Source organism: Bubalus kerabau, chromosome 1 (assembly GCF_029407905.1).
Source record: "Bubalus kerabau isolate K-KA32 ecotype Philippines breed swamp buffalo chromosome 1, PCC_UOA_SB_1v2, whole genome shotgun sequence".
Taxonomy (NCBI): domain Eukaryota; kingdom Metazoa; phylum Chordata; class Mammalia; order Artiodactyla; family Bovidae; genus Bubalus; species Bubalus kerabau.
The window spans coordinates 209,699,884-209,726,628 of record NC_073624.1 but is presented as its reverse complement, the minus strand read 5'-3'; the positions used below and the strand labels follow the sequence as shown (position 1 = coordinate 209,726,628).

At 37.0% G+C, this 26,745-nt stretch overlaps 1 protein-coding gene across 1 annotated transcript in view; it reads right to left on the bottom strand.

The window, feature by feature from the left end:
• Positions 1 to 26,745, bottom strand: part of GCSAML (germinal center associated signaling and motility like) — a 53,213-nt gene that overhangs the window by 7,834 nt on the left and 18,634 nt on the right. The window contains exons 2-3 of the mRNA XM_055552296.1: positions 19,222 to 19,281; positions 15,659 to 15,708 (exon numbers count right to left, since the gene is read on the bottom strand). Coding sequence (XP_055408271.1) covers positions 15,659 to 15,708; positions 19,222 to 19,281 — 110 coding nt within the window. The remainder of the gene's footprint in view (positions 1 to 15,658; positions 15,709 to 19,221; positions 19,282 to 26,745) is intronic.

Genomic DNA, 26,745 nt, shown 5'->3' with positions numbered 1-26,745 from the left:
GATGTTTTATCATTTGTGCCGTATGGATGGAGAAGTCCTAAGGCTACTGTAAGAATAAGAGTGAAAACCAGAGGCAGGAGGCTTAAGTCCAAAACCTGAGAACAACAGAGAACCCCTGACTCAAGGGAACATTAATAAATAAGAGGTCATCCAAAAGCCTCCATAGCCACACTGAAACCAAGCTCCACCCAAGAGCCAACAAGTTCCAGAGCAAGACATACCACACAAATTCTCCAGCAACACAGGAACATAGCCCTGAGCTTTAATATACAGGCTGCCCAAAGTCACACCAAACCCACTGACATCTCAAAACTCATTACTGAACACTTCATTGCACTCCAGAGAGTATAAATCCAGCTCCACCTACCAGAACATTGACACAAGCTTCCCTAACCAGGAAACCTTAACAAGCCACTCATCCAACCCAACCCACAGGGAGGAACCTCTATAATAAAGAGGAACCACAAACTGCCAAAATACAGAAAGGCCACCCCAAACACAGCAATCTAAACAAGATTAAAAGGCAGAAAAATACTCAGCAGATAAAGGAACATGATAAATGCCCACCAAACCAAACAAAAGAGGAGGAGATAGGGAGTCTACCTGAAAAAGAATTCAGAATAATGATACTAAAAATGATCCAAAATCTTAAAAATAAAATGGAGTTACAGATAAATAGCCTGGAGACAAGGATTGAGAAGATGCAAAAAAATGTTTAACAAGGACCTAGAAGAAATGAAAAAGAGTCAATCAATAATGAATAATGCAATAAATGAAATAAAAAACACTCTGGAGGGAACCAACAGTAGAATAACGGAGGCAGAAATTAGGGTAAGTGAGGTTGAAGATAGAATGGTAGAAATAAATGAAGCAGAGAGGAAAAAAGAAAAAAGAATTAAAAGAAATGAGACAACCTCAGAGACCTCTGGGACAATGTCAAACGCCCCAACATTCTAATCATAGGAGTCCCAGAAGACGAAGACAAAAAGAAAGGCCATGAGAAAATACTTAAGGGGATAGCAGTTGAAAATTCCCCTAAAATGGGGAAGGAAATAGTCACCCCAAACCAAGAAACCCAGAGAGTCCCAAACAGGATAAACCCAAGGTGAAACACCCCAAAACACATATTAATCAAATTTAAAAAGATCAAACACAAAGAACAAATATTAAAAGCAGCAAGGGAAAAACAACAAATAACACACAAGGGGATTCCCATAAGGATACCAGCTGATCTTTCAACAGAAACTCTTCAAGCCAGAAGGAAATGGTAGGACAACTTAAAGTGATGAAAGAGAAAAACTTACAACCCAGTTTACTATACCCAGCAAGGATCTCATTCAGATATGAAGGAGAAATCAAAAGCTTTACAGACAAGCAAAAGCTGAGAGAATTCAGCACTACCAAATCAGCTCTGTTAGGTCCATATCATTTCTGTCCTTTATCGAGCCCATCGTTGCATGAAATGTTCCCTTGGTATCTCTAATTTTTTTGAAGAGATCTCTAGTCTTTCCCATTCTGTTGTTTTCCTCTATTTCTTTGCATTGGTCGCTGAAGAAGGCTTTTGTATCTCTTCTTTCTATTCTTTGGAACTCTGCATTCAGATGCTTATATCTTTCCTTTTCTCCTTTGCTTTTCGCTTCTCTTCTTTTCACAGCTATTTGTAAGGCCTCCTCAGGCAGCCATTTTGCTTTCTTGCATTTCATTTTCCGTGGGTATCGTCCCGATCCCTGTCTCCTGTACAATATCACAAACCCCCGTCGATAGTTCATCAGGCACTCTATCTATCAGATCAAGTCCCTTAAATCTATTTCTCACTTCCACTGTATAATCATAAGGGATTTGATTTAGGTCATACCTCAATGGTCTAGTGTTTTTTGCTACTTTCTTCAATTTAAGTCTGAATTTGGCAATAAGGAGTTCATGATGTGAGCCACAGTCAGCTCCCGGTCTTGTTTTTGTTGACTGTATAGAGCTTCCCCATCTTTGGCTGCAAAGAATATAATCAATCTGATTTTGGTGTTGACCATCTGGTGATGTCCATGTGTAGAGTCTTCTCTTGTGTTGTTGGAAGAGGGTGTTTGCTATGACCAGTGCATTTTCTTGGCAAAACTCTATTAGTCTTTGCCCTGCTTCATTCCATATTCCAAGTCCAAATTTGCCTGTTATCAGGTGTTTCTTGACTTCTTACTTTTGCATTCCAGTCCCCTATGAAGAAAAGGACATCTTTTTTGGGTGTTAGTACTAAAAAATCTTGTAGGTCTTCTTAGAACCATTCAACTTCAGCTTCTTCAGTGTTACTGGTTGGGGCATAGACTTGGAGGACAGAAATAGTATGAACCTAACAGAAGCAGTAGATTTTAAGAAAAGATGGCAGGGATACACAGAAGAACTGTACAAAAAAAGATCTTCACAACCCAGATAATCACGATGCTGTGATCACTCACCTAGAGCCAGACATCCTAGAATGTGGAGTCAAGTGGGCCTTAGAAAGCATCACTATGAACAAAGCTAGTGGAGGTGATGGAATTCCAGTTGAGCTATTTCAAATCCTGAAAGATGATGCTGTGAAAGTGCTACACTCAATATGCTAGCAAATTTGGAAAACTCAGCAGTGGCCCCAGGACTGGAAAAAGTCAGTTTTCATTCCAATCCCAAAGAAAGGCAATGCCAAAGAATGCTCAAACTACCACACAATTGCACTCATCTCACACGCTCGTAAAGTAATGCTCAAAGTTCTCCAAGCCAGGCTTCAACAGTACGTGAACTGTGAACTTCCAGATGTTCAAGCTGGTTTTAGAAAAGGCAGAGGAACCAGAGATCAAATTGCCAATATCCACTGGATCATGGAAAAAGCAAGAGAGTTCCAGAAAAACATCTATTTTTGCTTTACTGACTAAGCCAAAGCCTTTGACTGTGTAGATCACAATAAACTGTGGAAAATTCTTCAAGAGATGGGAATACCAGACCACCTGGCCTGCCTCTTGAGAAACCTATATTCAGGTCAGGAAGCAACAGTTAGAACTGGACATGGAACTACAGACTGGTTCTAAATAGAAAATGGAGTATGTCAAGGCTGTATATTGTCTCCCTGCTTATTTAACTTCTATGCAAAATACATGCTGAGAAATGCTGGGCTGGAAAAAGCACAAGCTGGAATCAAGATTGCTGAGAGAAATATCAATAACCTCAGATATGCAGATGACACCACCTTTATGGCAGAAAGTGAAGAGGAACTAAAAAGTCTCTTGATGAAAGTGAAAGAGGAGAGTGAAAAAGTTGGCTTAAAACTCAACATTCAGAAAACAAAGACCATGGCATCTGGTCCCATCACTTCATGGGAAATAGATGAGGAAACAGTGGAAACAGTGTCAGACTTTATTTTGGGGGGCTTCAAAATCACTGCAGATGGTGACTGCAGCCATGAAATTAAAAGATGCTTACTCCTTGGAAGGAAAGTTATGACCAACCTAGATACCATATTCAAAAGCAGAGACATTACGTTGCCAACAAAGGTCCGTCTAGTCAAGGCTATGGTTTTTCCAGTGGTCATGTATGGATGTGAGAGTTGGACTGTGAAGAAAGCAGAGCACTGAAGAATTGATGCTTTTGAACTGTGGTGTTGGAGAAGACTGTTGAGAGTCCCTTGGACTGCAAGGAAATCCAACCAGTCCATTCTGAAGGAGATCAGCCCTGGGATTTCTTTGGAAGGAATGATACTAAAGCTGAAACTGCAGTACTTTGGCCACCTTATGCGAAGAGTTGACTCATTGGAAAAGACTCTGATGCTGGGAGGGATTGAGGGTAGGAGGAGAAGGGGACAACAGAGGATGAGATGGCTGGATGGCATCACTGACTCAGTGGACCTGAGTCTGAGTGAACTCCGGGAATTGGTGGTGGACAGGGAGGCCTGGCGTGCTGCGTGGGGTCTCAAAGAGTCAGACACGACTGAGCGACTGAACTGAACTGAACTGAAACCAGCTGTTCAACAAATGCTAAAGGATCTTCTCTAGACAGGAAACACAGAAAAGGTGTATAAACTCGGACCCAAAACAACAAAGTAAATGGCAATGGGATCATATTTATCAATAATTTAAAAAATGTAAATGGGTTGACTGCCCCAACCAAAAGACAAAGACTGGCTGAATGGATACAAAAACAAGACCCCTATATATTCTGTCTACAAGAGACCCACCTCAAAACAAAGGACACACAGACTGAAAGTGAAAGACTGGAAAAAGATATTTCATGCAAATGGAGACCAAAAGAAAGCAGGAGTAGCAATACTCATCAGATAAAATAGACTTTGAAATAAAGGCCGTAAAAAGAGACAAAGAAAGACACTGCATAATGATCAAAGGATCATTCCAAGAAGAAGATATAACAATTATAAATATATATGCACCCAACATAGGTGCACCACAATATGTAAGGCAAATGCTAACATGTGTGAAAGGGGAAATTAACAATAATACAGTAATAGTGGGAGACTTTAATACCACACTCACACCTATGGATAGATTAACTAAACAGAAAATTAGCAAGGTAACACAAACTTTAAATGATACAATGGACCAATTAGACCTAATTGATATCTATAAGACATTTCACCCCAAAACAATGAATTTCACCTTTTTCTCAAGTGCACATGAAACCTTCTCCAGGATAGATCACATCCTGGGCCATAAATCTAGCCTTGGTAAATTCAAAAAAATTGAAATCATTCTAAGCATCTTTTCTGACCACAATGCAGTAAGATTAGATGTCAACTACAAGAAAAAAACTATTAAAAATTCCATCATATGGAGGCTAAACAACACGCTTCTGAATAACCAACAAATCACAGAATAAATTTTAAAAAAAGAAATCAAAATATGCATAGAAATGAATGAAAATGAGAACACAACAACACAAAACCTATGGGACACTGTAAAACAGTGCTAAGGGGAAGGTTCTTAGCAATACAGGCTTACCTCAAGAAATAAGAAAAAAGTCAAATAAATAACCTAACTCTACACCTAAATCAACTAGAAAAGGAAGAAATGAAGAACCCCAGGTTAGTAAAAGGAAAGAAATTTTTAAAATTAGGGCAGAAATAAATGCAAAAGAAACAAAAGAGACCATAGCAAAAATCAACAAAGCTAAAAGCTGGTTTTTTGAGAAGATAAATAAAATAGACAAACCATTAGCAAGACTCATCAAGAAACAAAGGGAGAAGAATCAAATCAACAAAATTAGAAATGAAAAATGGAGAGATCACAACAGATAACACAGAAATACAAAGGATCATAAGAGACTACTATCAGCAAGTATATGCCAATAAAATGGACAACTCAGAAGAAATGGACAAATTCCTAGAAAAGTATAACTTTCCAAAACTGAACCAGGAAGAAATAGAAAATCTTAACAGACCCATCACAAGCATGGAAATCAAAACTGTAGTCAGAAATCTTCCAGCAAACAAAAGCCCAGGACCAGACGGCTTCACAGCTGAATTCTACCAAAAATTTAGAGAAGAGCTAACACCTATCCTACTCAAAGTTTTCCAGAAAATTGCAGAGGAAGGTAAATGTCCAAACTCATTCTATGAGGCCACCATCCCCCTAATACCAAAACCTGACAAAGATCCCACAAAAAAAGAAAACCACAGGCCAATATCACTGATGAACATAGATGCAAAACTCCTTAACAAAATCCTAGCAAACAGAATCCAACAACATATTAAAAAGATCATCCATCATGACCAAGTGGGCTTTATCCCAGGGATGCAAGGATTCTTTAATACCCACAAATCAATCAATGTAATACACCACATTAGCAAATTGAAAGGTAAAAACCATATGATTATCTCAATAGATGCAGAGAAAGCCTTTGACAAAACTCAACACCCATTTATGATAAAAACCCTCCAGAAAGCAGGCATAGAAGGAACATAGCTCAACATAATAAAAGCTATACATGATAAACCCACAGCAAACATTATCCTCAATGGTGAAAAATTGAAACGTTTCCCCTAAAGTCAGGAAGAAGACAAGGGTGCCCACTCCCACCACTACTATTCAACATAGTTTTGGAAGTTTTAGCCACAGCAATCAGAGAAGAAAAAGAAATAAAAGGAATCCCGATTGGAAAAGAAGAAGTAAAACTCTCACTGTTTGCAGATGACATGATCCTCTACATAGAAAACCCTAAAGATTACTAGAAAATTACTAGAGCTAATCAATGAATATAAGAAAGCTGCAGTATATAAAATCAACACACAGAAATCCCTTGCATTCCTATACACTAACAATGAGAAAACAAAAAGAGAAATTAAGGAAAAAATTCCATTCACCATTGCAACAAAAAGAATAAAATACTTAGGAATAAATCTATGTAAAGAAACAAAAGACCTATATATAAAAAACTATAAAACACTGATGAAAGAAATCAAAGATGACACAAATAGATGGAGAAATATACCATGTTCATGGATTGGAAGAATCAATATAGTGAAATTGAGTATACTATCAAAAGTAATCTATAGATTAAACACAATCGCTATCAAGCTACCAACGGTATTTTACAGAGAACTAGAACAAATAATTTCACAATTTGTATAGAAATACAAAAAAAACTCAAATAGCCAAAGCAATCTTGAGAAAGAAGAATGGAACTGGAGGAATCAACCTGCCTGACTTCAGGCTACACTACAAAGCTACAGTCATTAAGACAGTATGGTACTGGCAAAAATACAGAAATATAGATCAATGGAACAAAATAGAAAGCCCAGAGATAAATTCACACACCTATGGAGACCTTATCTTTGACAAAGGAGGCAAGAATATATAATGGAGAAAGACTATCTCTTTAACAAGTGGAGTTGGGAAAAATGGTCAACCACTTGTAAAGGAATGAAACTAGAACACTTTCTAACACCATACACAAAAATAAACTCAAAATGGATTAAAGATCTAAATATAAGACCAGAAATTATAAAACTTCTAGGGGAAAATTTGGGCAAAACACTCTGACATAAATCACAGTAGGATCCTCTATTCCCACCTCCCAGAGTAATGGAAAAAAAAAGCAAAAATAAACAAATGGGACCTAATTAAACTTAAAAGCTTTTGCACAACGAAGGAAACTATAAGCAAGGTGAAAAAAGCAGCTTTCAGAATGAGAGAAAATCATAGCAAACAAAGCAACTGACAAAGAATCTCAAAAATATATAAGCAATTCCTGCAGCTCAATTCCAGAAAAATTAACAATGCAATCAAAAAATGGACTGAAGAACTAAACAGATATCTCTCCAAAGAAGACATACAGATGGCTAACAAACATATGAAAAGATGCTCAACATCACTCATTATCAGAGAAATGCAAATCAAAACCACTATGAGGTACCATCTCACACCAGTCAGAATGGCTGCGATCCAAAAGTCTACAAATAAATGCTGGAGAGCATGTGGAGAAATTAAGGAAACCCTCTTACACTGTTGGTGGGAATGCATACTAGTACAGCCACTATGGAGAACAGTGTGGAGATTCCTTAAAAAACTGGAAATAGAACTGTCATATGACCCACTAATCCCACTGTGGGGCATACACACCAAGGAAACCAGAAGTGAAAGAGACACGTGTACCCCAATGTTCATTGCAGCACTGTTTATAATAGCCAGGACATGAAGCAACCTAGATGTCCATCGGCAGATGAATGGATAAAAAAGCTGTGGTACATATACACAATGAAATATTACTCAGCCATTAAAAAGAATGCATTTGAATCAGTTCTAATGAGGTGGATGAAACTGGAGCCTATTATACAGAGTGAAGTAAGTCAAAAAGAAAAACACCAATACAGTATATTAACGCATATATATGGAATTTAGAAAGATGGTAACGATGACCCTGTATGTGAGACAGCAAAAGAGACACAAATGTATAGAACAGTCTACTGGACTCTGTGGGAGAAGGCGAGGGTGGGATGATTTGAGAGAATAGCATTGAAACATGTATATTATCATATGTGAAACAGATCGCCAGTCCAGGTTCGATACATGAGACAGGGTGCTCAGGGCTGGTGCACTGTGATGATCCTGAGGGATGGGATGGGGAGGGAGTTAAGAGAGGGGTTCAGAATGGAGAACACAAATAAACCCATGGCTGAATCATGTCAATGTATGGGGAAAACCACTACAATATTGCAAAGTAATTAGCCTCCAATTAAAATAAATAAATTTTTAAAAAAGAAAGAGAATATTTTCCTTTTTATTTATGCTCTTAATATGTATTCACAACCTGCCCAAATAAAACAAACAAAAGTGTGAATTCAGCAACACTCTGTTGTTATTGAATTGATTCTGTGAGTCCTAGATTATGAAAGAAAGCACACATATGGTATGGAACCAAATGAATGTCTAGATACTGACGCACTTACCAGAAAGTCTGGACTCAATACTGCAATTCACAGAGTTGAGAGGCACATCTAATTATTAACTAGAGTGGCTGCCTAGGAATTAATCTCAGTAAAGGCCTGTATAAAAAGGCATTACTGCTTCAGGTTGTAATTGTCTCCTATTACTGCTGCCATGAAATTAAAAGATGCTTACACCCTGGAAGAAAAGCTATAACAAACATAGAGTACTAAAAAACAGAGACATCACTTTGCTGACAAAAGTCTGTATAGTCAAAGATATGGTTTTTCCAGTAGTGCTACGGTTGTGAGAGCCAGACCATACTGAAGGCTGAGTGCCAAAGAATTGATGCTTTTGAACTGCACTGCTTATGAAGATTTTGAGAGTCCCTTGGACAGCAAGGAGATCAAACCAGTCAATCCCAAAGAAAATAGACCCTGAATACTCATTGGAAGGACTGATACTGAAGCTTCAGTACTTTGGCCACCTGATGCTGTTAGGGAAATTAAACTTCCCTTGTAGCTCAGTCAGTAGTCTGCCTCCAGTGCAGGAGAACTGGATTCCATTCCTGGGTCAGGAAGATCCCCTGGAGAAGGAAATGGCAACCCACTCCAGTTTTCTTGCCTGGAGAATCCCATGGACAAAGGAGCCTGGCAGGTTACAGTCTATGGCGTTGCAACAGTCGGACACGACTGAGAGATTAAACAAGAGCACGTGCGCACACACACACACACAAAAAAAAACACACACACACTCACATACACACACAGTCTTACTTAGGCTTCAGAGACAAAGCAGAGCAGGCATCTGACTTTGCTTCTAACCTGCCTGGAAACTGCCCTGACTGGGAGTGACTGAGAGTGACTGCATGCTGTGAGTGCAAGACTTTCAGTACCTCACATAAAATGGGGGAAGAGTCTTGAAATTGTTGAGCCCCTGAAGGGGACCTGGCCAACCAAGCCCCAGGCTTAACAACATTCCAAGTTTTACAAGACAAAACAAACAGAATTAGCATGAAACTAGACTTGCAATAGATATTAAGAAGAAGTGGCAAGATACACAGAAGAACTGTACAAAAAAGATCTTCATGACCCAGATAATCACAATGGTATGATCACTCACCTACAGCCAGACATCCTGGAATGTGAAGTCAAGTGGGCCTTAGAAAGCATCACTATGAACAAAGCTAGTGGAGGTGATGGAATTCCAGTTGAGCTATTTCAAATCCTGAAAGATGATGCTGTGAAAGTGCTGTGCTCAATATGCCAGCAAATTTGGAAAACTCAGCAGTGGCCCCAGGACTGGAAAAGGTCTGTTTTCATTCCAATCCCAAAGAAAGGCAATGCCAAAGAATGCTCAAACTACTGCACAATTGCAGTCATCTCACACGCTAGTAAAGTAATGCTCAAAATTCTCCAAGCCAGGCTTCAGCAATACGTGAACCGTGAACTTCCAGATGTTCAAGCTGGTTTTAGAAAAGGCAGAGGAACCAACCAGAGATCAAATTGCCAACATCCGCTGGATCATGGAAAAAGCAAGAGAGTTCCAGAAAAATATCTATTTCTGCTTTATTGACTATGCCAAAGCCTTTGACTGTGTAGATCACAATAAACTGTGGAAAATTCTTCAAGAGATGGGAATACCAGACCACCTGACCTGCCTCTTGAGAAACCTATATGCAGGTCAGAAAGCAACAGTTAGAACTGGACATGGAACAACAGACTGGTTCCAAATAGGAAAAGGAGTATGTCAAGGCTCTATATTGTCACCCTGCTTATTTAACTTCTATGCAGAGTACATCATGAGAAACGCTGGACTGGAAGAAGCACAAGCTGGAATCAAGATTGCCGGGAGAAATATCAATAACCTCAGATATGCAGATGACACCACCCTCATGGCCAAAAGTGAAGAGGAACTAAAAAGCCTCTTGATGAAAGTGAAAGAGGAGAGTGAAAAAGTTGGCTTAAAGCTCAACATTCAGAAAACAAAGATTATGGCATCTGGTCCCATCACTTCATGGGAAATAGATGGGGAAACAGTGGAAACAGTGTCAGACTTTATTTTGGGGGGCTCCAAAATCACTGCAGATGGTGACTGCAGCCATGAAATTAAAAGATGCTTACTCCTTGGAAGGAAAGTTATGACCAACCTAGATACCATATTCAAAAGCAGAGACATTACTTTGCCAACAAAGGTCTATCTAGTCAAGGCTATGGTTTTTCCAGTGGTCATGTATGGGTGTGAGAGTTGGACTGTGAAGAAAGTGGAGCACTGAAGAATTGATGCTTTTGAACTGTGGTGTTGGAGAAGACTCTTGAGAGTCCCTTGGACTGCAAGCAGATCCAACTAGTCCATTCTGAAGGAGATCAGTCCTGGGTGTTCTTTGGAAGGACTGATGCTAAAGCTAAAACTCCAATACTTTGGCTACCTCATGCAAAGAGTTGATTCATTGGAAAAGACCCTCATGCTGGGAGGGACTGGGGGCAGGAGGAGAAGGGGACTACAGAGGATGAGATGGCTGGATGGCATCACCAACTCAATGGACATGAGTTTGAGTAAACTCCAGGAGTTGGTGATGGACAGGGAGGCCTGGCATGCTGTGATTCATGGGGTCGCAGAGTCAGACACGACTGAGCGACTGTCTGAACTGAGGCTTGCAATTTGGTCACAGATTGATGATGATATCAGTTTGCATCTGTCCTGGGATTATAAATGGGAGACCCAAATTGCAGTCTTTGAAGTCTCACCCATGGAGTGGACACACTGCCTGAGACCCTTTCCCAATTGGAACTGTAGATGTCCTGTGACATGGGACTTCCCAGAGCTGATTGAGTCTGAATGTTGGTCAAAATCCAATATGGTGAGGTATCTTTTGCTCTTTCTATTTCTCCTTTCTTTTAATGTTAGTATATTGAAAGTAAGCTAGATAATTCTCTAATAAATATCTGTATTATTTATTTGTATATAACAAGTGGCTTATTTTGTTAACAAATCCTGTGAACCTGAGATGAAAGTGAAAACTTTCTGCAAAACAGATGCAAAGAGCTGACTCATTGGAAAGACCCTGATGCTGGGAAAGATTGAGGGCAGGAGGAGAAGGGGGAAAAGGAGGATGAGACGGTTGGATGGCATCATCAACTTAATGGACATGAGCTTGAGCAAACTTGGGAGTTAAGGACAGGGAAGCCTGGCCTGCTGCCATCCATGGAGTTGCAGAGTCAGACATGACTGAGTGACTGAACAAAAACTGCTGTAACAAATTATCACAAACCTGATGGCTTAAAACAATGCAAGTTTATTACTAACATCTTATAGTTTTAGATACTAGAACTCTGAGTCTCACTGGGCCAAAATCAAGATGTTGACATAGCTGCATTCCTTTCTGTAGATTCTAAAGAAGATTCAATTTCTTTGCCTTTTCCAGCTTCTGGAGGCTACACTCATTCCTTGGATCATTGTCCCCTTCCACTGCTACAAACAAGCAATAGCTGTTTGAGTTTTTCTTATGCTGCATCACTCTGACACTGTGCTGCATCACTTCTGCTTCTCTCTTCTACATTTTAAGAGCATTTGTTCATCTCCCCACCTAGAAACCTTGAATCACATATGCAAAGTCCCTTTTGACATTTAAAAATATAGTCAAACTTGGATATCTTTGGGGGCCTTTATTCTGTTAATACTTGTTTGCATGCTCAGTAGCTCAGTCCTGTCCAACTCGTTGTGACCCCATGAGCTGTAGTCCACCAGGCTCCTCTGTCCATGGGATTTTCCAAGCAAGAATACTGGAAAGGGTTGTCATTTCCTCCTCCAGGGAATCTTCCCAACTCAGGGATTGAACCCACATCTCCTTTATTGGCAGGAAAATTCTTTACTGCTAAACCATCTGGGAAGCCCCTTATTCTACCTACTACCCATATATTCCTTGTTATAAAGCCAAAAAGGGAAAATATCTAAAGATTTAGGAATATAAGAATATTTAAATAAATTTACTGCTATAACCTTCTCATCCTTGCCCCAACATCTCAGAAAATGGCAAAGATAACCTTCCTTTCCCTATGTCCATGAGATAACACATGGTAATCATCACAGTGCTTTCTAAATTGCAAATTTGTCTTGCTGTTTGTATTTTGGTAAGTCTTCTGGCTCTGTTATGATTCATACACCATTAATAGACTGCCACATCTTTCCTGCAGTTCAACCCAATAATTATGACTGATATGTAATTATTGAAACCAGGAATGGTTGAAGTAAGAAACTTCCAAAGGAAGAATCTGGACTTCCAAAGGTATGAGAATCTGGGCTTAGTTACATCAGCTGATTAGGTTTAGAGGCAGAGCAGATCCCATCAGTATTTTTTTTTTAAATGAGACACAAGTAGTCCACAGTACAAATGGAAAAAGACTTATTAAAATGGTCACTTGGGTGGAAAAGGCTAGCCTAAATGACTGCTCTAACAGACCTTTGGAGAAAGAATAGAACTATAAAGACTAACTGATTGTCTGATTGTTTTTGGAGCACATAAACAGAGAATATGATACTTTAAATTTGTGGTTCAAGAGCTGATTAAAGGACCAAGGAAACTTCCCTAAAAAAAATCTTATTTTACCTTAGCCCACTAATAAGAGAAGGGAATTTTTTCCTATGTCTATGTCATAGTGTGTTGAAGGGGTCCATAAATATATCCAATGAATACCACCATGACTTTAAAACAAGGGTGAAAGCAGATATGTTGACCAATTTGCAGTAGCATTGAATAGTTTCTCCCCAAATGGCTCTGGTCCAAATGGAATGTAAACTAACTAAAAAAAGCAATAAAATAATTATTGACTTTAATATAAAAAAGATGCAGAACCAATACAATATTGTAAAGTAATTAGCCTTTAATTAAAATAAATGAATTTAAATTTTTAAAAAAGATGCAGAGGTGGTAATTTTGATAACTTTTTAACTTAATTTCCCTTTTTGGCCTCAGTAAATGTGGCTGGGTCTTGGACATTTTCACAAACTTAATTAGATAACTTCAGTTGCATTTACTGTTGCAGATGAGGTCTGTTAATTCACTAAAGCAGTGCATTGGCATATATTTAAATACATTTGCTTTCATGAAGAGACACCAGTGCTACTTCATTTGTGTATTTCAGGGCTTTATCAATTTCTGTCTCTCTGTCAATATCTGCTTTGCAGGAACATTGATCATTTCATATATCTGCAGGACATAAAAATAATCTGCTATATAGAGGACATAAGGCTGATAGATCCTGGTGAACATAAAGGGACAAGTACCCTAGAATACTTCAGATATATAGTTTGCCATAGGAAAATGAAGGAACCTTCACCTTGGTGAAGTTTTGGGGGGTGGGGGTGGGGGGGTAGTAGCCTGAATTATTTCAGGATAGCCCCACCTCAATGCAGAGAAAGCAATGGCACCCCACTCCAGTACTCTTTCGCCTGGAAAATCCCATGGATGGAGGAGCCTGGTAGGCTTCAGTCCATGGGGTTGCTAAGAGTCGGACACGACTGAGCGACTTCACTTTCACTTTTCACTTTCGTGCATCAAAGAAGGAAATGGCAACCCACTCTAGTGTTCTTGCCTGGAGAATCCCAGGGAAGGGGGAGCCTGGTGGGCTGCCTTCTATGGGGTCGCACAGAGTCAGACACAACTGAAGCGACGCAGCAGCAGCAGCAGCAGCCACCTCAATCAATTTGCATCTACTCTTCCTGTAAATAAAAGTAGCACAATATTTGGTGAATCTCAGGATTTGCGTTGGAGTTGGGCTCAAAGGAATAGCAAGAGGGCATCACTATAGATCCCATAAACATTAAATACTTAAAATTTTAAGTTTAGGACCTCAGAATTTTAATTAAAAAGGATAAGTTTGATGAGAAATTTAACTTGCAAAACTGACAAGATGAAACAGAAAATGTGAATAATCTATAACTACAAAAGCGTTTGTGTCTAGAAGTGAAAAAATTTCTTACAATAAACATTTTCCTCAGATACTTTTCCCTAGAAAAGTCTACCAAAGATTAGAAAAAGTAAAATAAAATTCGTCATACAGAAGCTCCTCAAAAGAGTAGAAAGTTTCCAAATCTGGGTCAAACACCAGCATTCCAGATGTATTGAAACAGGATAGCATCAGACAATAGAGCAATGGTCAACAATTGAGGATCCAAAGAGTAGAGTGTGGTGTCAAATAAATGAAGGAAGGAAGAATTTCAGGAGGGAGATGCTGAGAAACATTTTCAAGTGCTAGAAATACAGTGATGGAGATTAAGTTTGAATGTTGTCCTTTAGAGTCTGTAGTTACATATGAACAGAGACATTCAACTTTTTTTAATGTGATCCACACTTAAAAGTATATTTTATATCCTGGTTCAGTATAACCATATACATATATAAAATAAAAATAATTCTCATATAACAACTATATGTGCAGTGCACTATGATGCTCTTTAAGCATGTTATTCTAATTATGGCTGTGATGCAGTCTGGTAAAATGTATTGTTTCATAGTCCATTGAACATGCTTAATGGAACAGTAGTACCAGGAGGAAACTACTCTGAGCTTAGACTGGGAAATGCAAAGTCCCAAATAATGAGGCCATACAATTCTTTCAAGAAGGTTGACTGTAAGATGAGAGGACAGTTGAAGCAATAGTGATAAGAAAATGTGAGTTTTCTTCATAATTGTTCATTTTGAGTAATTGCATGATTACTACAGTGGTAAAGAATGTGCCTGCAAATGCAGGAGATGCAGTGTCAATCCCTGGATTGGACGGATCCGCCAGAGAAGGAAATGGCAACCCATTGTAATATTCTTGCCTGGGAAATCCCATGGACAGAGGAGCCTGGTGGGCTATAGTCCTTGGGGTCACAAGGAGTCAATACAACCAAGCGACTAAGCGACAACACCTAGATACTATATCAAATGGAGTAAATGCCTTAAAAAAAAAAAACACTCAACAGCAAATAATATGAACCTATTTTAAAACTTCAATATATAAATTAAAATTGGCATAGTTTGGTTAATTCCTTCCCCTAGAAATCTATAAAATGCTGCCAGAAATAAATCATGTTCAAATACTACTGTAATATAAAGAATAATGAGATCAGTTTTGTGAGACAAAAACAAGTAAAGGACCAGCACATCCCTATAAGGACTCCAAGCAGAATTTCCTCCAACTAGAACATAGTATCAGAACATCAGCTAATTTGTATGTTTACAACATCCCTAGTATGAAAAATATTATGAAGCAATGACTTACTTTTCTTATCTTGACCTTGATTTTCTATCTCAAGTGTAGTCACTTCCTGCCTACAAAGGAAAAAGATAATAACATGAGACACTCCAGTTCTCTGAAGCCAAAGTTGCACTTGAAAGAAACATTTCATTGCCCTTAACTTAAGCTCATTGCTAAATTTATAGTTCAAAGGTTAAATAAAATTAAATACTTGTTTACTCTTCTTTCAGAAAAACCATGAAATATAGTTAATGCTGTATTGTATAATTGAAATAGGCTCTCACATATTTAAAAGGTAAATATGTGAGATGATGGATGTTTTAATTACATCAGTGGGGCAATCCCTTCAAAACATATACATAAATCATCAAGTACTCTCTAATTATCTTAAAACTTTGTCTTAAAATTTTATTTTTTAATTATACTTCAATAAAGGTGAAAAAAGGAAAACTACACAAATCTAAGAAAAGAAAGAAAAGTAGAGAGCAAATTCTACAAATGCCAACAAAGTATTTTATGAATTTATTGTACTTAGGAATTACTAAATTGTTTAGACCACATATATTGTATATTATCATATATATGAAAAGCATATGTGCAATATAGTGAAACTAGGCATGACCCAAAGGATAATATTAAAATTCAATTTATTTCTCTACTTTATCTTTAAAGATAAATCATAAGTTCTAGAAATTATAATTACAAACTTGCAGTGACAGATATTAAAAAGTATGGGCTAGTGATGAAAGAAATAAAGATTATCTCTACAGCCACACAATTCCACACCACATAACAAAGAAGAGACAAAGAGGGGGTGAAGTTGCCAACACAACTTTTGTTTCCTTTTCCTAGACTCTTAAACTTGAAGGACAAAATCAAAGTGACAAAGGATACAACCTATAATGATATTCCCAACTCAAAGAGGGTAATGCATACAAAACAGACATGTGCTCAGAGCAGAGGGAAGAAAATATTTGGTGAGGAGGCAATCTGAGACAACATACTAAAATCAAAGCCTGAGTCTTAGATTATCTCTCCTCTCCCAAAAAGTGAAAGAAAGTGTTAGATGCTCAATCATATTTGACTCTTTGTGACCCCGTGGACTATAGCCCACCAGGTTCCTCTGTCCATGGAATCCTCTGGGCAAGAATACTAGAGTGGGGAGCTATTCTCTTCTCCAGGGGATATTCCCAACCCAGGGATCAAACCCATGTCTCCTGCATTCTAGGCAGATCCTTTACCGTCTGAGCCTCCAGGGAAGCACTCTTGCTAAACCAATGGACAAACACACACACTACTTTATCTCACAAATGACCTGCTTGCACAGCAAGGGCCTAAGCACAAAGTTGCACACACATGGACTGAATTTTATATATATATATATATATATATATATATATATATATATATATATTAATGTAATAAAGACAAGTAAAGAACAAAAATTATGTTAATAATTTTGTTCATTATAATACATGGAGCAGGAAAGTGGGTTAGCATAAATCAAGGGGGGAAAATTGAAAGAAATGGCAAAGCTCAAAGCTTTTAGAGAAAGTAAAATACTATTAAAAGCATGGAAAAGTAAAAAAACAAAAAAACAAGCAGTACCATAAAAAAAAAAACTTGAGACTAAAAAGTAAATGATAGAAAATAAAGAGGTAGAGTGGTTAGAAATACAATGATAATTATGACAAAAAAGAAATCTTAATATCACATAATTGCTATTTCAAGACATGAGAACCAAACAATTAAAACAAAAATATCCAAAGACATTTTTAAAAAATAACTCCTGAAATGACTTGAATCTTAAAATTGATTTTATGGGTGAAAAAAACACAAATCATAGGGAACATTGATGTGTAACAGCTTCTAAACTTCAAGAATAATGAATCCTGGAACATCCATGAGAAAATATTACAGATATAGAATGCAATCAGAATATTAGTTCAGAAACATCACAAGATATTTTTTACCTCTTCTCCAGCTACAAAATGTAAAGAGGAGTTGCAAAGAGTCACAGTGAGCATAGCCACTCCACTATTTTTACATTTTCCTTTGTGTAGAGAAAGCATAGCTGAAACTTAGGAAATGACTGATTCCTCAAAAATTATTCCCTGTCACCAACAAACATTAAGGTCTTCCTCTCCATCCCCCATACCTTCACACTTTGTAAGAATAGAAAGGGTCATCTCAGAGACAGAAAAACAGACCTTGAGATGAAATGATTAGGAAAGGGGTTGAGTGCAAAGATAAGAAAAGCTCATGACTGACAAGCAAGTCATGGCGTTTCTGTTAATCTAAGCAGTGGCAAGATAAGAGTGTCCAGATATAGATTGCTTTTTCACTGCCTTTTTTTTTTCCATGAGTGTCTTGTCAGGGTTGGGCAACTGATAGGCACTAACAAGTTCAAGCAGAGGTTAGAGCCTTCACAAGCACTTGGTCTATAGAGGAAGATGGAATGTAAAAAGCCAAACTAACAATATAAAGTTACAAGTTAAAAGAAAGGCATAGAAAAATATGAATCGATGCTTTCAAATAGTGGTGCTGGAGAAGACTCTTGAGAGTCCCTTGGACTGCAAGGAGATCAAACCAGTCAATCCCAAAGGAAGTAAATCTTGCATTTTCATTGGAAGGACTGACACTGAAGCTGAAGCTCCAATACTTTGGTCACCTGATGCAAAGAGCCGACTCATTGGAAAAGACCCTGATGCTGGGAAAGATGGAGGGCAGGAGGAGATGGGGGCAACAGAGGTTGGATGGCATCATCAACTTAATGGACTTGAGTTTGAGCAAACTCCAGAGATAGTGAAGGACAGGGAAGCCTGGCATGCTACCCTGGGGTCACAAGGAGTCGGACACAACTGAGCAACTGAACAATAACAAAATATAAAGAGAGGGGCAGTGTAGAAAATCAACGTGGTATGGAAACAGCATTCTTACATAGTCTAGTCAAGGAGCTCATAGAAATCATAAGAGCCAGCATCTCCAGAAGAGATATTTTCTATCACAAACAAGGAAAATGAAACCCATGTGCACTAGCAAAGCAGCATGCGCCAGGGCCCTGAGGTGAAGAAGATTAGTGGCATGAAGGATATGACTTCCTGGGAGAAAACGGGTGAGCATGCAGGGTGAGGAATGATATTGGAGACATACACAGGAGTCAATCTATATTGAATTTTAGTCCGTGGTGAAGTTTGGATTTTATTCTGGGTGTAATAGAAAAACATTGATGGGTTTTAAGGGAAAGGCATGATTAGATTTATATTTCCCCAAATTATTCTAAGTATGTGGAATAGGTTGGAAGTGTGGTCATTCCAAATAACCAACCAGAAACAAATATCCTTTATATCAGCTATTCATTCATGCATTTGCATTATACAACTATTAAGAAACAAAATATGTGTACTAATGAGCCAGTTTTCATGTTTAGAGTCTCCATCTAACATTCTACCAAGTCTTAGAGGCAATTGCCAAAGAATTTTATCATTGTGGTTGTAAGAGGTCTAAGATAGGACATTAGCTGTCACGGTACAGAGATTCTGGAAGTAAATCACTGGAGAAAATACTCTGAAATGCTGTGTTCTTACCGTTTTCTTTTCACGTCTGGGCTTACCTTCCCAAGCTCCTTTTGATTGTCTTTCAAGCAACTAAAAAACACACAAGAAAAAAAAGAGATTGTTACCTCTTTCCAAATCTTTTTGTCTCCTTTTTTAGCTTTCCTCAACATTTTTCAAAAAATGGGGTATAGTTGCCTTACAATTTGTGTTAATTTTTGCTGCACAGTGAACTGAATCAGCTATATATATATATATAAACTCCTCCTTCTTGGATCTTCCCCTAGCCTGTATCCCATCTATCTAGGTCATCATAGAGCACTGAGCTGAGCACCCTCTACTATACAACAGGTTCTCACTATCTCTTTTACACATGATGGTATTTATATGTCAATCTCATCCCACTTCACCCTGTACATGTCCACAGGTCCATTCTCTACATCTGCATCTGTATTCCTGCCCTACAAAAAGGTTCATCTATACCATTTTTCTAGATTCCACACATACATGTTAATGCATGGTATGTGTTTTTCTCTGACCAATTCACTGTGTCTGATAGACCCTATGTCCATTCACATCTGTATTAATGACCCAATTTTGTTCCTTTTTATGACTGAAAAATGTTTCATTGTATATATGTATGACATATTCTTTATCCACTCATCTGGATTTCGGTTGCTTCCATATCCTGGATATAGTAAATAGTACTATAATGAACACTGAGGGGCATGTGCCTTTTGAACTATGGTTTTTCAGAGTATATGCCCAGGAGTGGGATTGCTGGGTTGTATAATAGTTCTATTTTTAGTTTTTTAAGGAAACTCTGTACTGTTTTCCATAGTGGCTATATCCATTTACCTTCCCACCAATAGTGCAAGAAGGTTCCCTTTTCTCCACAGTCTCTCCAGCATTTGTTGTGTGTAGATTTTTTGAAATGGCTATTCTGATTGGTGTGAGGTGATACCTCATTGTATTTTTGAAATACATTTCTCTAATAATTAGTGATATTGAGCAATTTTTCATATGCCTCATGGTCATCTGTATGTCTTTCTTGGAGAAATGTCTATTTAGGTCTTCCACCAATTGGGGTTTGTTGTTGTTGTTGTTGTTGTTGTTGCTGAGCTGTTTGTATATTTTGAAGATTAATCCCTTGTCAGTTGCTTCTTTTGCAAACATTTTCTTTTCTCCTGTTCTCAGGATTGTCTTTTCACCTCATTTATGGTTTTCTTTGCTGCACAAAAGCTTTTAAGTTTAATTAGGTCTCACTTGTTTATTTTTGTTTTTATTTTCATTACTCTAGGAGATGGTCAAAAATGATCTTGCTGTGATTTATGTCAAAGAGTGTTCTCCCTATGTTTTCCTCTAAGAATTGCATAGCATCTGGTCTTATGTTTCAGTTTTTAGTCTATTTTGAGTTTATTTTTGTGTGTGGTATAAGGCTCTAATTTCATTCTTTTACATGTAGCTGTCAAGGTTTCCAGGTACCACTTGTTGACGAGACTGTCTTTTGTCCACTGTATATTCTTGCTTCCTTTGTTATAGAATTGGTACCCATAGGTGCATGGGTTTACCTCTGGACTTTCTATCCTGTTCCATTGATCTATATTTCTGTTTTGTATAAGTATTTTACTGTTTTAATTACTGCAGCTTTGTAGTGTAGTAGCTTAAGCAAACCCCAGGAGACAGTGAAGGACAGGGAAGTCTGGCGTGCTGCAGTCCATGGGGTTGCAAAGAGTGGGACATGACTGAGTGGCTGAACAACAGCTGAAGTCAAGGAGCTTTATTCCTCCAGCTCCATTTTTCTTTCTCAAGATTACTTTGGACATTTGGGGTCTTTCACCTTTCCATATACACTGCAACATTTTTTGTCCTAATTCTCTAAAAAATGTTGTTGGTAATTTGATAGGGATTACATTGAATCTGTAGGTTGCTTTATGTAGCACAATCATTTTTCACAATATTGATTCTTCCGGCCCAAGAATGTGATATATTTTTCCATTTGTTAGGGTCATCTTCGATTTCTTTCATCATCATGTTGTCTTATTGATTTATAAATACAGGTCTTTTGCCTCCTTGTGCTCAGTTAATTAGTCCTATTCAACTCTTTGCAACCCCATGGACTGTAGCCCACCAGGCTCCTCTGTCCATGAAAATTTCCAGTTAAGAATACTGAAGTGGCTTGCCATTTCTTACTCCAGCTTTCACCTCCTTAGGTGAGTTTGTTCCTAGGTATTTCACTCTTTTTTGTTGCAATGATAAATGACATTGCTTCCTTAATTTTTCTTTCTGATCTTTCATTGTTAGTGTATAGGAATTCAAGAGATGTCTGTGCATTAATTTTGTATCTTGTAGCTACCAAATTCATCAATTAGCTCTAGTCGTTATCTGGTGGCATCTTTAGGATTTTTTTTATGTTGGGTATCGTGTCATCTGCAAACAGTAACAGTTTTACTTCTTCTTTTCCAACATGGATTCCTTTTATTTGTTTTTCTTTTCATATTGCCATGGCTAGCTCTTCCAAAATTATATTGAATAACAGTGGTGAGAGTGGACATCCTTATCTTGTTCCTGATCTTAGAGGAAATGCTTTCAGGTTTTTCACTAGTGAGAATGATGTTTGCTGTGGGTTTGCATTATATAGCCTTTGTTATGTTGAGACAGGTTCCCTCTATGCCCATTTTCTGGGTATTTTTTTTTTAATCACAAATGGGTGTCGAATTTTGTCAAAAGCTTTTATTGCACCTATGAGATGTTCATATAGTTTTTATTCTCTAGTGTATTAACATGGTGTATTACATTCATTGATTTGTATATACTGAAAAACCCTTGCATCCCTGGGATAAATCCCACTTGATCATGGTATATAATCTTTTTAATGTGTTGTTGGATTCTGTTTACTAGTATTTTGTTGAGCATTTGCATCTGTGTTTCTCAGTGATATAGGTCTGTAATTTTCTTTTTCATGATACCTGGTTTTTATCACAGTGATGGTGGACTAAAGAGTGAGTACACTTCTCTTACTATTAAAAAGAAGCCTGCTTTTCCTTTTTGTTAAACTTCTTTTCCTTTGAAATTGACAGTCATAGATACAGAATGCAATTTGGAAACTGACCAGAAGCCAGACTTATGATGAAACAAAATTCTATAATCTGATCCTTGATTCTCTCAGTTTAAGTTTTTATAATCAGGAAAGTTCCAGAGCTTGGACTGATCATGATCTGGCATGCAAATTTCCTGAGTTCTCCAGAAGAGATAAGAGGTGCCAAGAAGGTTGAAAGCACCTTACAGTGGAAAGGTGCAGCCTCTCCAGTGAGTCCAGGTAGCATAAGCATGCTATATGTGTCTATGTGGAGTACTAGGACTACTGATCCTGGCCCTCTGAGCCAGAGTAAGATTCTCCAAAGCCTTCTGTTTTGCCATTCATGTACATGTAGAGCAACGTAATCCTCACCTACATTCAGAGAAGTGTATGTTGTGCATATTATTCTTATGTTTATTCTCATTAATTAAAATCATTATTATGAGAATCAAGCAAACACTGAATGATGAAGCTACAACGAGAGAAACCAGTGACTTGCATGATTATATAATGGTTACAGAATAATTCATCATAGACCAAAGCCTGTGATTCAGTTAATCAAATTTTTCACTATGTGCATTGTACAAACATATCATTTCTTGGAATGGTCTATTCCCACTAGTATCAAATCCTCAAAAATAGTGTATTCTCTTGTTTCTATATAAGGGTTCATGTAAAATACCTCAGACTATGAGCCTCATACTTGTAACTGACGTTATTGAGAGAAGTCATTTCTTCAGTATTAGTATTTAAAGTTCAAGAAACATTGTTAGATACTGACATACAGGACTACTAGGCAAAGAGTAGAACTTGTTAAATACAAAGTAAATCAGATTTGCAGAGGAAGGGAACCTTTTCTTTTGATTCTGATGTAGAGATTTCTGTATAATATTCAAAAACTGTCAAGTTTGGAAGTTAAATTTAAATTTATTTATTTTAATTATAGGCTTTTGGGAGAGTGTCATTGAAATTTGGAAGTTATAATTACTTAATAGTATAGATTGTGAATCAGGAAAAAATGTTGGTGTCCCCTATCTTCTGTTCTTTTTCTGTTTCTCTAGAATCCAGTTTCTCATGATTTTATTTTTCCAATCTGATCAATGAAGATTCTCCTTGAGGTTTTCAATGATTCTCTAATTTACCCTTCTAAGGGCTGTTTGTAATTCAAAATTTAAAAAACAGGGTCATAAAATTCCTAATTTAGAAGGCACTTAGTTGGAATTCCATGCCATTAGAATTACTATTATAAATAGGCATTTATGAATTGTCATACATAAAGTAAAAGATTTTGTTTTAATCAAACAGAATTCAGATACCATCAGGCATTGATGACATACAAAGATTTGTTGAACGAATTAATAAATCGTCAATTTTCTATCATTTAAAAACCATGTATTAAGCTTAAAATGTATGCTGGCCAAAGTCCTGAGATAAGGACTGATTTTTCCATATTTTCTGTGCTTTTTTCTTTCTTTTTAAAAATGTCCCAAATGTATGACTTTAACTTCTTAATACATTGTAGCTTCACAAAAGAAATCTAAATAAACACCAAAACTCAATAATTTGTACAATATTTCTCCATCCAATTTAAGATTTTTTATTTTCCATAAGTTCTTCTTTCCACCTCAAGAAGACTCTTCAAAATTTCATTTAGCATAGGTTTGTTACTGATGAAAACTTTTAGATTTGCTTGTCTGAGATAATTTTATCTCACCTTCTATTCTAATTGAGTAGAATATCCTAGGTGCTGGACAGTATTTTTGATGAGTGTATGTACATGCTAAGATGTGTCCAACTCTTCGCAACCTTAAGAACTGTAGACTGTCAGAACTCCAGAAAATCATATATTTCTGCTATATTGACTATGGCAAAGCCTTTGACTATGTGGATCACAACAAACTGTGGAAAATTCTGAAAGAGATGGGAATACCAGACCACCTGACAGGCCTCCTGAGAACCCTGTATGCAAGTCAGGAAGCAACAGTTAGAATTAGACATAGAACAAGAGACTGGTTCCAAATTGGGAAAGGAGTACATCAAAGCTGTATTTTGTCACCCTGCTTATTTAACATATATCCAGAGTACATCATGCAAAATGCCAGGCTAGATGAAACACAAGCTGGAATCAAGATTGCCAGGAGAAATATCATTAACCTCAGATATGCAGATGACACCACCCTTATGGCAGAAAATGAAGAAGAACTAAAGAGCTTCTGGATGAAAGTGAAAGAGGACAGTGAAAAAGTTGGCTTAAAGCTCAGCATTCAGAAAACTAAGATCCCTGATGGAATATAAGTGAGCATAAAAAAGGCCATTTATGAGAAATCCACAGCTAGCATCATACTCAATGGTGAAAAGATGAAAGCCATTTCTCTAAATTTAGGAACAAGGCAAGAACGCTCATTCTTGCCACTTCTATTTAACATAGTATTGGAAATTCTAACCAAAGCAATTAGTAAGAAAAAGAAATAAAATGCATCTATATTAGATGAGAAGAAGTACAACTGTTCCTATTTGCAATACTTTATATAGAAAACCCTAATGTCACCAAAAAGTCTATTAAAATAAGCAAATTCCTCACAATTGCAGGATATAAGATTAATATTCATAAATCTTTTGTGTTTCTGTACACTAATACCTATTCTCAAAAGAGAAAGTTTTTAAAAAAACTATCTTGTTTAAAATTGCATCAAAAAGAATTAAAATATCTGGGAATAAATTTAACCAAGATGGTGAAAGATGTATTCTAAGAAAATTATACATTGATGATAGAAATTGAAGATGATACAAAGAAATTGAAATCTATACTGTGATTTTGTATTAGAATAATTAATATTGTTAAAATGAGCATTCTAATCAAAGCAATCTACAGATTTAATGTAATCTCTATCAAAATACCCATGACTTTTTTCACACAACTAAAACAAATAATCCTAAAATTTATATGGAACCACAAAAGACCCAGAATTTCTAAAGCTTTCTTGAAAAAAAAGAACAAAGCAGGAAGTATCACTCTCCCAGACTTCAGAGTATACTACTTACATACAGTAATCAAAACAGGACGGTCCTGGCACAAAAAAAACAGACACATAGATCAAACAGAAAAGAGAATCTAGAAATAAATTCATATATCTATAGCCAGCTAATCCTTGGCAGGAATATACCAATGGATAAAACAGTCTCTTCAACAAATTTTCCTGGTAAAAAAGGACAGTTACATGTAAAACAATGATATTAGAAAAAATTCTCACATTGTACACAAAAATAAACTCAAAATGATTTAAAGACCTAATTGTAAGATTTGTAACCATAAATTTCTAAAAAAATACATAGGCAAACACTCTTTGACATGTTACAGCAACATTTTTTGCCAAAATAAATAAAAGCAAAAATAAACAAATTTGATCTGATTAAACTTAAACATTTTGCACAACAAAGGAAATAATTTATAAAATGGAAATACAACCTAAAGAATGGGATAAAATATTTTCAAAAGATGAGCTCAACTAAAGGCTCATATATCCAAAATATATAAATACTTCATACAACTCAGTACCATAAAAACAAACAACCCAACCAAAAAAATGGGCCTGAACAGACATTTCTTCAAAGACATACAGATGGCTAACAGACAAATGAAAAGATGCTCAACATCATGAATTATTAAATAAACATAAATCAAAACAGCATTGAGGTATCATCTTACACCTGTCAAATGACCATTATCAAAAAAAACTTCAAATAACAAAAGTTGGAAAGGATGTGGAGAAAAGTGGACCCTTGTACACTGTTGGTAGAAATGCAAATTGGTACAATCACTATGAAAAACAGTATAGAGATTCCTCAAAAAACTAAAAATAGAATTACATGTGATCCAGAAGTTCCACTCCTTGGTATTACATCTGGAGAAAACAAGAACATGTGTGCAAAAGACACAAGATGCTGTATGCTGTGTACATACAATATCACTATTTACAATAGCCAAGATATGGAAACAACCTAAGTATTCATCAACAAATAAATGGATATAGAAGACATGAGATGTGTGTGTGTAATATACAATATTAATATTATTCAGTCTTTAAAAAAGACTGAATTTGCTGCTACATAGATGGATCTACAGAAACAATGGAAACAGCGACAGACTTTATTTTCTTGGGCTCTAAAATCACTGTGGATGGTGACTGCAGCCATGAAATTAAAAGATGCTTGCTCCTTGGAAGAAAAGCAATGACAAACCTAGACAGCATATTAAAAAGCAGAGACATTACTTTGCCTACAAAGGTCTGGGTAATCAAAGCTATGGTTTTTCCAGTAGTCATGCACAGATGTGAAAGCTGGACAATAAAAAAGACTGGTCACCGAAGAACTGATGCCTTTGAACTGTGCTGGAGGAGACTCTTGAGAGTCCCTTGGACAGCACGGAGATCAAATCAAGGAAAACAACCCTAAAGGAAAACAACCCTGACTATTCATTG